The 12,916-nt window shown below is 39.9% G+C and overlaps 1 protein-coding gene across 4 annotated transcripts in view; it reads left to right on the forward strand.

The window, feature by feature from the left end:
• neur (E3 ubiquitin-protein ligase neur) overlaps nt 1-12,916 on the forward strand; it is a 28,330-nt gene that overhangs the window by 11,161 nt on the left and 4,253 nt on the right. For 2 of the 4 annotated variants that reach the window (XM_011304967.1, XM_011304958.1), the window contains one exon: nt 12,180-12,349. In XM_011304967.1, coding sequence (XP_011303269.1) covers nt 12,180-12,349 — 170 coding nt within the window. Of the gene's footprint in view, nt 1-1,989; nt 2,453-7,236; nt 7,513-12,179; nt 12,350-12,916 lie in introns of those variants that run through there. The other 2 variants (XM_011304941.1, XM_011304950.1) reach the window with 2 other exon arrangements.

Raw genomic sequence — 12,916 nt, forward strand, 5'->3', positions numbered from 1 at the left:
CAAGTGACGTCTCGTTGTTATGATTTTAATTAGATTAATTACGTAAAAATAATCGCACATGTAATTGTTTACGTGGGGGAACAATAAATGTGAATTTTCCAGTGTTAAATAATGGTGTATAGCTGTACAAGGGTGCACTCAATACAATTTCAACAAAGATAACTGTGTTACGCAAGGAGGATGCGTTTTCATAGGATACCATTCACCTCGGAAAAGGAAACAAGGTTCCACGGTACTGTGCACATACTTCCCATCGGGCGTATCCAAAGACCCCACGGCCATCGTTAAATCTCCCAGTATGAATTTTTCTATTCTAAAAACAACGAGAAAAAAAAATATATATATGTAACACGTGGCCACTCCGTGGGGTTTTCCATTCCTCGTACATTTCCGAGAGAAATAATCGGTAATTATGAAACAATTTACGTAATTCGCAATAAGAAATCGTCTTCCTGCAATTTTACCCATTTTTCCAGAATTTCATTCGATCGATTTATTCGATAGATTTGTTTGAATTTCGCGGAGCTTTTTCAATTGATGATTCTATTGATAATTTTAAATTAACTTCAATGATTTGATTGATTAATTATAAATCTTGAGATGCGATTAAAATTATGAAAATTGAATTTAAATTATTATACAATGTTGTTTAAAAATATATTGCATCCGTCGATTTTATGAACTTTTTCTATTTATAAACAATATAATTATTTTAAATGTGTTAAGAGATTGTTCTGGGGATTTTCTAATTTATAATTAGGTGTTTGAAATGTTGTGTGGAAAAATGGGTAATGATAATTGGAGAGATTTTTTTTATATTTAAAAGTTTTCCGCGTGGGATTCCCACCCGCATAGAGTATCTCCCGGAGTTGAAACTAAAATGGTCGGGCCTTGAGACCCACCTAAAGTCCTATCAACTAACAAATGCCCGAATATTATTATAATCCGGGATTTGTTATGGAAAAAGGATGGTGGTACCTGTATGGGCCCTTCAACCCATTCGGAACCCCTTGCATTCAAATCTGATGATCGTTTAACGAGCCCTCAACAATTCTAATAAAAAACTCATCAAAATTAATGTCGGAATAAAATCGGAGGATCTCAGAATCGTTAATCGTCAAATCATCGGTTTATGGGGGTACTTTTATGCTGGGAATAAAACTCAGATACTCTGTTCACCATATAATTAGAAATTCTCTCAAAAATTCAAGTTGAAAAAATTTATGATTTATAATTTTCAAGCCCCAAAATCTAAAAGAGAATCCTTCACTTGCCGATCTTCGATAATTTTGGAAATCTTGAAATTCCCCCAGTAATTCATCTCGAAAAATGAATAAATTATTGAATTACAAAAAATCTTCAATCAAAAATTTTTTAATTCCATTAAACCGAATTTTCTCAATAAAACTCTAAAATTCACCTGAAAAAAAAATCATATTTCCGGATAAAAGTTCAAACTGAAGAAATTGAAATTCGAGAATAAAAAAAAATCCCTTTATAAAAACTTGTGGCCTTGAAAAAGTAGTCAATCTCGCAGTCCCTCCAAAGTTCAAAGAAAAAAAAAAATTTTAATTAAAAAAATTCAAATTGATCTTGAAATAAAAATAAAAATCCGCATGCAAATTGGACTTGGCCCAAAATCCAAAATTTCAAAACAAAAAAATATCTCCCCTCCGAAAAACCCGTTCCCCGTTTCCCCCGAAGAACCATCGTATCCCGCAGAATCCCCGAGGTCCGTGAAAAAGCCCTGTGCAGTCCCCCAGGCCGGGTGCAGAGCCCCCTTGGCTCAGGTAAGGGGCAGCTGTCCACCAGGTGCCCGATTACTCCCCTTATGCCCCTGCCCCTCCCCTCTTCCACAGCGTGCGCGTGCGCGGGTGCGCGCGTTTCATCTCTCCCCACCCGACAAACGATCAGCCCCGATTGGCGGACGGCTCGCGCGCGCCTCCAAAACTCCGGTGCACGTCGTCAGGATGCTCAGTCGACCCTGGGTGCTCCTCGCATGAGCAGTCCCATCTCTCCCCAACTCTAAAAAAATAATCATCCCCTCACGTGTTTACAGATCATCCACTCGTTCTCAAAGTGATCAAGTGATTGAAATAATCGTGTTGTGCAACTATCAATAATCAAACTCGATAAATCGGGTTATAATCGAGCGCATTTTTATTCAGTACTTGTTATCCGGTCATATTTATGGGGGTGGTAGGCGGAGATTGCGCCGTCAAAGGTACCGGCGGCAAAAGCCATTCCTGTCACTGCTGCAGTCGTGTTTCAAGTGACGGACCCACCGTTTTGTTATCACACAATCGGAGGAATTATCGGGGTGATAAGGAGGGCTTCGAGGGAGATTTACCCTCTCCCAGTGGCAAAGGAAATCCACCCGACAGCAATATCCTAGCACCATTGAGGAGCAAAATGAAGGTCCTCAAGAAATTAAAGAAGAAAATGGGTCTAGGTGAGAATAACTCATTATTTAGCTATTTCATCCCCTTGAATTTAAATTCAAGATAAATTTTATCGATTTGTCCAACCCACCAGTCCTCGCCTATTGTCTCGGCAACCCCTTCGTTACCCGGAAACTAACTCCGATTTTCATCAATTCAATTTTACCCTCCGCCTCCCATACGCGAATCGATTGCTTCGCCGATGGGGAGGGGGTGGAGGAATTTTTCTAGGGGGTGAGTTTGCGATGATTATTATTTGAGGGGTGGGGGGGGAGAATCTGGAGTCCATGGTTTTAGGGGTTTTGGGGTGTCCCCACCCCGTCTTTTGTGCTCAAGGACCAGCTGTTTCCAGCGTCTTGTACCTCATTTTTTTTTTCGTCCCTCTTTTCTGAAACCCTACGGAAGGAACAGCTGATGCTCCGAACCTGCTTTTCAAAACTGAGTCTAGGGGATGGGACAATACGGGGGCGGAGCCGTTCCCACAGGATCTAGTTTTTTTTTATTTATTTTTGAGGGGGAGGCTTTTGGCTTCTCGACTTTTCCGATTGCGACATCTTTTTGAAATCTTTGGATCCGAAAATTTAATCGATTTATTGGTCACTCAATCGGATGTTTAGATCAATTAAAAAATTGTTATCGTATCGATTACCTAATCTCAAAAATCGATAACGATTTTTGTAAAAAACATCAAAACTTTTTAAATCCTACTCATCTCATTTTAACGTAAATATCTCGGGATTGGTAGAGGGTATTTTCAAAAATTTGGGGTCATCTTGAAGATTTTTTCAAGTCCTTTGATATGAGCGATGAATCGTCGAAATCGGTTCGTCAGGTTCCGAGATATTCGCGATCAATTCCGTCAACGTGCGCGCACTTAAAAAATCGGTTGAGCCCCGTAGTTTTTTACGGTTTTGGATATTGAAAAAAAAAAATCGGTATCTCGGAAAATGTTTCGGGTATGAGGGAATACCCAGACTCGATGTACTAGTCACCGTTGGTTACGTCACATATCGTGGAATAGCGCCCGCGAATAACCCGTCTTTGTTCCCACAGGCGCCGTTTTACCGAACCGGTTTTCCCTCCGTACCTTTTTGCGACTGTGTTGACTCTACGGGGTTATGCATCAGCTGTGATACACCGTTGAATCATCCCGGGATAAATACAAACAACAAGATTCATTTATTCGTTTACTGTTTTTATAATGAGAAAATCGTCATTAATTACCCAAGTTTCATGGAAATCGTCGGTATTCCATGTTTTACGAGCGATGAAACATTGAAAAAACCGATAAATAATTAATTCCACCGAAGCAACACGTAATTTCATCTCAAATTGAATTAAACGTCGACCCGTTTCCCATCCCAACGCGGTTATTAAAAAATCCTCCAGAAACCGACGCCATATCGTGTCCCAACCCGATTCATTCGATAGATCGAAAGGAAAACATCCGGAATTGACTATAAAAACCCATCGATTTTACCCCGTGGTTTGTACTCCGTAGACTGGCTTTAACATTAATTACTGGGGTAATTACATGTTTTTTTTAATTTTCCCAATATTCTTTTACCGATCTTCCTGGATTTTATTGCAATATTCCATTTCCTGGGGAAATTATGAAAAAAATTGATAAATCGGTATGAAGAAATGTGAATTATTTGAATTTTTACTGTCGAGTGGTCGTAAAAGTGTTCGTTTGATAATTATCACTCAAGACCTAGCGTTATAAGTGCGGCACATTGCGTTGGCAAGAGAGCGATGGGGGGAAAAAAAAGTGTATTAAAATAGAAAACCCATAGCCCCGTGGTTAATCCAGGAAATGGGGCAGCATCTCAGTTTGCTGAGGCCTGCATAAATAATTCCCGACAATTCTTACGGAATTCTGAGGATACGATCTTGATGGGCTCATTCTAATTCTTGAATTCGTTGAACTCTGACCGATGGCTAACCAACGGAAGAGACTATTTCTCAGCTGTGGGGGCACCTTTCAGATATTAAATGAGAAAAAATGGATAATGAGGGGCTCAAGTACTGCCGCCCACGTGCAATTGAACTTGTTTCTTCCATTGAGACGTAGCTCATTGACGGAATGAGCGACGATGATTCAATTATCTTTGAGCAACGCGACAACCAGAGGTCAAATGGCGAAAAAATCGTCACTCCGAGGGGGACAACGCCCACTTATTTTCATTTATCATTTCTCTCTCATCACCTCGGGGAGATAGCAAATTATCGTAAGGACCTTTTTTGTAGCTCTCTTCATGGTCTACAAGAAAGGTATTACCAAAAAATTTCGCCAGTGCCGTCCTTTCCGAGGTATCGGTGAAAAATCAAAAGCGAAAATCGATCGGATTGATTTTTCAGCGCAGCAATTCTCTCCTCAGTTTTTCGGGGATATCTCGGGATCTAGAGGCGATACGGCATTATTTATGGGGACCTTTTTTGTAGCCAATGGAATTCCTGACAAAAAAGGTTACTGTCAGTTGGCGCTATCTCCAATACGTTCGGAGTTGCGGCGGATGAACATTTAATTTGCCTTCATGGAAAAAAATTCAAATGAATTCTGAATAGGTTCCCGTTTTTTTTCTCAAGCGGCCCTTGAATAATCTCATTAAAAAAACGAACGACGAGTGAAAAACCTCGGACAAAGCGATGAGGAAGTGATTGCGCAATGGTCATTCGACCTCGTCCCTCACGAAATAAAGAAACTAACACCGAATGATCCCGGGAATAAAAAAACTGACATCCAAGCTCTTGTAGGATAAAAAAATTGTTGGCGTGCGTCGAGTCGTCAGGTGAAAGTACCCATAGAGAATTCATGGGATGACCCCTTGGAAATGGTGTTTTCGGTTGGCAGGGGAACGACGAGAGCCGATCGATAGAGCCACTGTCCCAATACAATTCCCCATGCGAATAACCCCACCCCATGGGGTGGATGTGGGTGGTGATGACATTCCCCAGGGCCTCAGGTGCTCAAACCATCCGGTGGGCTAGATAACACCGGGTTATTAATCCAATAACGAAATTTCTCGAGATCCATTGAATTTCTTGTGTGAATGCCCCATTGTCCAGAGGCATTGCGCCACTTTAAGGGGAGGGGATTGTCTTTCATCGTCATTAAGCAGAAATTCATCAATTTCTGGAATTAATTACGAGGTTTTTTCAGTAACTGAAGAATAAAAGATTTGATGATTTAATTGACGACTTTTTGAGGCTCTTGGATTTCTGGGGATTAGACCCCATTTAAATCGCGATTAATTATTATTTTGGAATTATTGTAAATTAATGAGTCATGAGTTTGAATTAATGGAATTATAGGGAAATTTTATGATGAGTAATTAAATGATAATCAATTACATCTATTGAATCGATTTTACGTTTTGACGTTTTTTAACATTCAGTTTTTAGTAAATATCTCGCGTTCTAGGACAGATACGGAATTTGATGTGTGAACCTTTTTTATTGTTGACAAAATTTCCCACAAAAAATGTTCTTATAACTTTTCCGTCATTTTCCATAGGTTTCGATTTACGACATATCTAAAAAATTTCCCAAAAAAAATTCTCCTCTAGAATTCTGAAATTCAATCAAGAATAGATTATTCCTCAAAATTAATAACAATTTCTTCCTTCAATTGAAAAACCGATGGAAAAATTCTCGAAAATTCTATGGAACTCAGATTTTTCCGTATCAGTTCATAGAAATCGTTGGGGTGATGCCATCAAACGGAAAATCCTGAACTCTTGAATGACAGAACCATCTCTTTGTCCGGAGCAACAGGGGGAAATAAAGAAAGAAGCCCTTCGGCTTTCACGAGGGGGGACCGAGGGGGGAATTGATGGGGAGGGGGGCAATAGGGCCAGGTGGTGCACGACGGTTGAACCGAGGGGCTGCTGGCCCACATATACCATAGCAAATGCATCCCCTTTCCGTCGTGCGACAGCTGCAAATGCCGATGCCGAGAAAATCCAAAAGCAGTTTCAGATAAATTTCGATAAAAAAAAAACACCTTGTGATACGAAGACACTATCCAGAAACAAGACCGCCTCATCCCCAACGAAAGAATTCTAGAATTTTTCTTCGATTTTCCGTATCGAAATTAACGGAAGAATTATTCCTTAATTAATTGACAATCAGTTGTGATAACCGATTGATTATTAATTTCACAGGATTATCACGATTTTTCCTGAATTTTCATTTTTTAATTAATAATTATTGGTCGTTGGAAAAAAAACATATTTTCTCTCATTATCAATCGATCCTCATTCGATGTATCGATTAATTCCCGGTTAATTTGCTCACTTCAATATTGTTTCCAATTTTTTATAAACTAATCTACTTTAACTGATGAGTAAAATCTAAATTTCATTCTTCCCACAACAAAAATTTCAGTTTTATCAATATTTTTTTTGTCGCAATTCTATTTTTTAATAATTTCAAAATTAAATTTTGAATTTAAATTATTCGTTACGGGGTTTCACAGACAATAAACAATGGTTAACAATGGTGAAGTTCATGGAGGACAATAGACATCCAGATGATTCAGATGATTCAGGTGATTCAGGTAACTCAGGTGGTGATATTGATCTGATAGGTTGAACCGTGGATTTGATGAATGACTGTTATCAATTCCTGGAGAAGGGAAAGGACGCGTGTTATGGGTGATAGACAATGGCGGGGCAGTGGCGGTCTTGGGGCGGTGGCGGACGCTTGGCGCACCAGCAGCTGCCACCGGGCCCCCGGTTCATGTCTCGTTTTCTGCTCGGGACCAGTCGTTCCACTGGCGTCCGGCGTGACTCACGTTTTATGGAAACGCTCGTCTTTTTTTCTCGCTGTGAAATTTTTACGTCGGTTTTTTAATCGCGTTTCGCTTTTTTTTTTGCGAATCGGTAGACGAGGGAATCCCGGCGCGTCGAGGCGACGCAGTGGGCGGATTTTTCGGGGGGAAGGATTGGTCGAGCGGTGCGCGCCAGTTATTTGAATCAAAGGATGTCGCTGGAATTGAGATACAGGAGACCCATGACCGTTTGCAGAGCCACTAGGGTCGCTAGGTTAAGATTGTCCGGTGCTATTGGTGAGTTTTTTATATTTCGGGGCAAATTTTAAGGGAAAATTCACGGGTGGCTCGTCTCCAACAAATCGTATTTGCATTAATTTTTTAATTTAAGTTGAGACGGGATTTTTGATCAGATCTAGAGTTTTTTCTTTGTCATGAAATTTATCTTCGGTTATTTTCAATTGAAAAAATTTTTTTTTTGCGTTTTATTTTGTACCGTTCGCCATTCCTTTTGAGAGATTTGATGAGATGTAATTAATTAGCTTCCGGATTGAGGCAAAACTCATGAACAGAACAGTTTCCTGCGGTCGAGAGGTTGACTAGGGCTGGGGAATAGTGTATGCACTTGAGGGCTTCTTTTATTTTTAGTCGAGCACGTCTCGACCCCACGGACCGTTAAGATACGTGCGAGACGACAGATGTGGGTACCACAGAGACGCAGTACACCCTCGCATTGGGATAGCACTTTGGGAATGGCCCGGTTGTGAGGATTTTCCCAGGGGGTGGCAGCTCGTTTGAGTCCGATTGTTCGGTGCATTCGACCGGAGGGAATTTCACTGTTCACGAAATGGTGAAGGATATTTTTTCCAGGGGATGGGATATTTTTCTAAGGGGATGAGCCCCAACGAGAGCTCTTTTTTTTAAATTCAATTATTAATCGCAATATTTATCCGCAGAAATAAAATCGAAATTTTTTATTTTCGAATTTGAAAACCGTTTTTCACCGTTGAAAAATGCCAAAAATTTGGAAAATAACTAGTAACGACAGCTTTCAATTCCGACGATGGCTTGACGCCATTTACGGTTTACGACGCATCTCCCGTGTCAAAAGCACGTTGTAAAGTAAAATACATTAACCGTCAGTTTACAGCGCACGTGTGTAGCGAGGAAAACAAAGTACAAACAAAAAACGTTACTAATAGCATCTGCGCAAAAAAATTCGCGAATGCATTTAATCAAAAACTAGCGAAGATGCGATAAATTTCGAGATTTTCTCCTCCATTTTCCAATTATGCAATTGAGGAAAATTGCAACAGGAAAAAAAAAAAACAGGTCCGAGAAGGAAAAATGGGATAATTCCGGAGAGCTATTGATTTCCTTGTTCGGAGTAGAATCAAAAATTCAGGAATTTAAAAAATTTAAAATACCACCAACACGCCCACAATCAAGGTACTCGTTTCATGCTCTGTAGTTAGCGGTTGGTATGCTACACGGATGATACCCCATAGGCGAGTTGCATAAGGCCCCTTGTGCCCCTCTCACCCCTCCTTCTAGGCTATTTGAAAATAGGAGAAGGGAAAACGGTGGGGACTGGGTTGATGTTTGAAACCGAAGGATATGCCCCGAACGGAATAGAAATAGTTGTGGAGTGAGACGATGGGATAAATGAAGAGTGAGAGGGATTGAGGAGCGGCCCCGATCCTAGGGTACATAGGCGCACTTAGCAGCAAAGATCACGGCGTCGGCCGTGGGAAAGTGCGCCGCGTGTTTTGTACTTGTTTTTATGCATCTGTCTCTCTCTCTTATCCGTTAAGCGCTTTCGATGAGTCGTCTGATGACTGGGCCCGGTGATAAATGCCGTGAAACTTCCGCAGGAGATGAGGAAGACAATTGGAAATTGTGTCGTGGGGTTGTTCTTTGTCCGCTGCAAGCGAGGTCCGAACGTCTCAACGCTGAGAGGTTGAGCTTGGCATTCGCTCAAGGCACCATAACTCCAAGCCAGACGATTAAATATCAATGAGTCCTGGATTATTTTCAAGATCACACCTGTACCTTGAAAATGGTATCACAAATGTTGAATTTAACTCAGCCAATATCGAGTTATCGATGATTCAAATTCAGCGTGCACAGTGTGACGTGACGAATAGCTGTTTCATGGGAGAGTGGAAACCGCAAAGTGTCAGTTCACTCTTGGCTCCCATCATCCCTTTTGTCGATGGATCTGGAGCAGACAAATATCGAGGGGTCAGGTGGATTGTCTTTATTTTTTTGTCTCATCGGGAATTGGATGGAGGCACGAGAATATCTCACGATGTAGCTTCAGTTACTATGTGTGCCACGGGCTTCCCACGCGTGTCAGAGAGAGAAGAATTGCATGGTATGACCAGGAGGCCTGTATGTACCTATGATATTACGTAGAAAACGCGTGTATTGAGGAGAGAAGGCCAGCAACCCGCTGGGATGAGGTCGATTGCTTGTACGCCCTGAACGGACAACACGAACAAAGAAGCCAATACTGAGTTTTACTCCGAGGAGAAAATCATAAGTCTACAATCAAGAGAAAACAAGCCCCAGGTGGAGAACATTCACCTTAATTTCAGGATGTTATTCCTTTTTGGCACTTAGTCATGTGACCGTTTACAACGGAGATACCAGTCAAGTATCTTATCTGCTTCAATCTTTTACTCAAACTAAACAATGACAAGGGGAAATAGGTAAAGCGCAGAAAGCAGATAAGAGTGAGGAAAAATTTTTTTTATCTTTCCTAATCACCTCTCGCTGCCAACAATGAGATTACGAAATCAGGGGGAATCGCAGACTTTGATTTTCTTGGGTTCTAGGATTATTCAATGCTAAACAAATTTAGCAGTGAGGTCTTAAAATATTTTTCTTACTCATCCGTTTATCTTGAAAGCTATTGATGTTGGGGGAAATAGTGAATGATTATTTTGTTGCTATTTCATTTTCGATAGAAAATTATGAAAAATAATATTTGCGGGGATCCTTGTGATTATCTGAGCATTAATGCGTATCTCAGACCGCAATGCACATCATATTCCCTGGAAAAATGTTGGGTCTTTCTTCCTGATGGATGTAGTGTGTCAAAGAGTATTTGCATCGATGGGTTGAATGCCCTTCCGACGTTTTAACCCGGGGGTTTAGGATATAAGCTCGACTTTCGATTTGCTTGATTGAATCGAAACTTTTTGATAGTCATTGTGGCGAACGCCGCAAAGCAATCGTCATCTAGCTGATGGATTTCTATCGGTGAAACGGACCTTTCCAAATGATTTCATCAGAAAGATCGATGGAGAAAATCAAACTACATCTCGGATATCGAATTTTTTTTTTCATGTCATTTTTTTTCATGTCAAAAATGTCATCTAAAAAATCTGTAAATCAATTGAACTTCGAGTTCAGTAATTAAAAAATTATTTCATTATTTGACGTGGGAAACAACTTCTTGTATCGAGAAATTTCGGTTAATGAGATAATTAGAAAGTAATGGTCAATCGTTGTGGAGTAATTTGTTATTTCCATTGCAAAAATTATTGAAATGATTTCAATGATGAAAAGTTGATTCTCAACAACTGATATATCACCGATAATAATAAAAATCCGAGGTCGATTTGTAAGCGGGAGCCAGTGCTAATCCACCAGGAGCAGGAGCAATGTTACTTAACCGTGGGAAAATCCTGAAACGTACCGTTGGAACTCTGTTTTATCTCGACACGCTGGAAAAAAAATATTTTTGTCACGAATTCATTTACTTGAGAGAAGTACATATTATGAGTTCAACAATTGAGTTCAGGGGAGGGATGATTCCGATGGAATCATTGGAATCATTGGTTCAGGGATTCACAAGTTCAAACGGAATAATTAAATTCACTGGAAGGATGATTCCAATCAAACAATTCAGGGTTCCATCAGAACAATTGCGTGCGTTCGGTATTTAAAGAAAATTAATGATAATCAGTGGAGTTTATCCAAGGACATCTCCCTCATCATCATCATCTAAAAGAAATATAACGTAAAAAAAAACATAATTCTCTTAAATAAATAAATCATTGACGAATTTATTATTTTTTTCTCATGGCACAATTAATCTCAACTCGTCACTCGACTCATCTGGTTAATTAGTTTCCCTGATTATCGCGCCACTTCCGCTGTTTTGGATTCATTATTTTTTTTAGAAACATCCTCAGGAACTCGATTGTCCTGGGTATCTGGTTTTGGCGTTTTGCCAAGAGAGCGTATCGGCCTCATCCGCTATTTGGAGCGGGGATTTTTGCACTTCCGTCACGGCGCGTGCGGTTTCCGGTCGCCGCAGGACGTCAAGACTCCTTCACTTGCACTTGTACATACTCAGTACACCTTTCGGGTTATTGATAGCTATCAGTGGGGTTCTGACTCTCGAACCGGACGAATCAGCTCGGATTTCCTCGGGGACCGATTCTTTTTACACCATATTATCTCATAACATGAGAACCCGCGTTCACACTGTCTTTTCCGCGATTTATGAAGGCACTTTCCTTTTTCTTTATTATTTTCAATTACCCCTCATTACTCCCAATTATCCAACAGTTATCATTCCAACTATTCCATTATTTCAATTACACCGGAGAAAAATCGAGTTTCAAATTAAAATTCCGAGTATTTTACGTAAAAAAAAATTCACTTTATAAAAATTTAATAATCAGGCCGGCGTTGATTAATTAATTATTATTATTCAATGTTGCTGTCATTATTTTAACTATTCCATTATTTGAATTACGTCAGAGAATTATTGAGTTAAATTAAAATTCCGAATATTTTACCCCGAAAAATTAATGACTCTATGAAAATTTTAATAGTCAGTCCCGAGTTGATTAATTAATTGTTTTAATTGTGAAGTGATGAGGATTTTGGAAGTTTGCGTTGTTCGATGAGCGGTTGGAAAATAAATTTCTTGTTTTGTGTTGCAGCACCAAGATCATCAAGCGCAGGAACGAACAACCTGCCTCCCCTGACATTTCACCATCAAGTCCACGGGGATAATATAACTCTGTGCAATGGTGGTACAATAGCGAGAAGACACGAGAGTTTCTGCAAAGGAATAACATTCAGCACTCGGCCCGTTCGCATCGGTGAAAAGGTACCGGTCATTCACGGTTTTTCTCTTGTTCCACCTTTTTTTTTTTCTGTCTTATTTTTTTGCTCACCATTTTCCACTGTCGCGGAACGACTGCCTCTCTTTATTCCACCGTGAAATTAGATTTGAAGGAGGGAAAAATTTTTCAACCTTGGCCGCTGGCGCAATCTCGAACCCCTGCCCACACGCATTCCCTATCACTCGATTATTTTTTTTTCCGGTGATAATAAGCAACCGTGGGTGGAGACTTAGCTGAAGAATATTTGTAATTATTAAACTATTCCGAATTCCTAATATAGATGCGCCTCACACGATTGTCTGGTTTTTAATTCGCTAATTTTTCAAAGGTCAAACCCACACTATAATGTATCCTTGATTTTTTTGTAATATCCAGCGATCTGTGAATTCTACCGAAAAATTTCGTAAGAACTTCTTGCAGAATACAAAATTCTCTAGATAAAATTAAAAGTCACATTTTTTCTTCAATTGACTCATTATCAAGATAATTCAATAATTCAAAACACATACGATTCCTTTCTCGCATTTTCCGATGAAAAAATTGAATGTGTA

This window comes from Fopius arisanus, unplaced genomic scaffold, assembly GCF_000806365.1.
Source record: "Fopius arisanus strain USDA-PBARC FA_bdor unplaced genomic scaffold, ASM80636v1 scaffold00002, whole genome shotgun sequence".
Lineage (NCBI taxonomy): Eukaryota > Metazoa > Arthropoda > Insecta > Hymenoptera > Braconidae > Fopius > Fopius arisanus.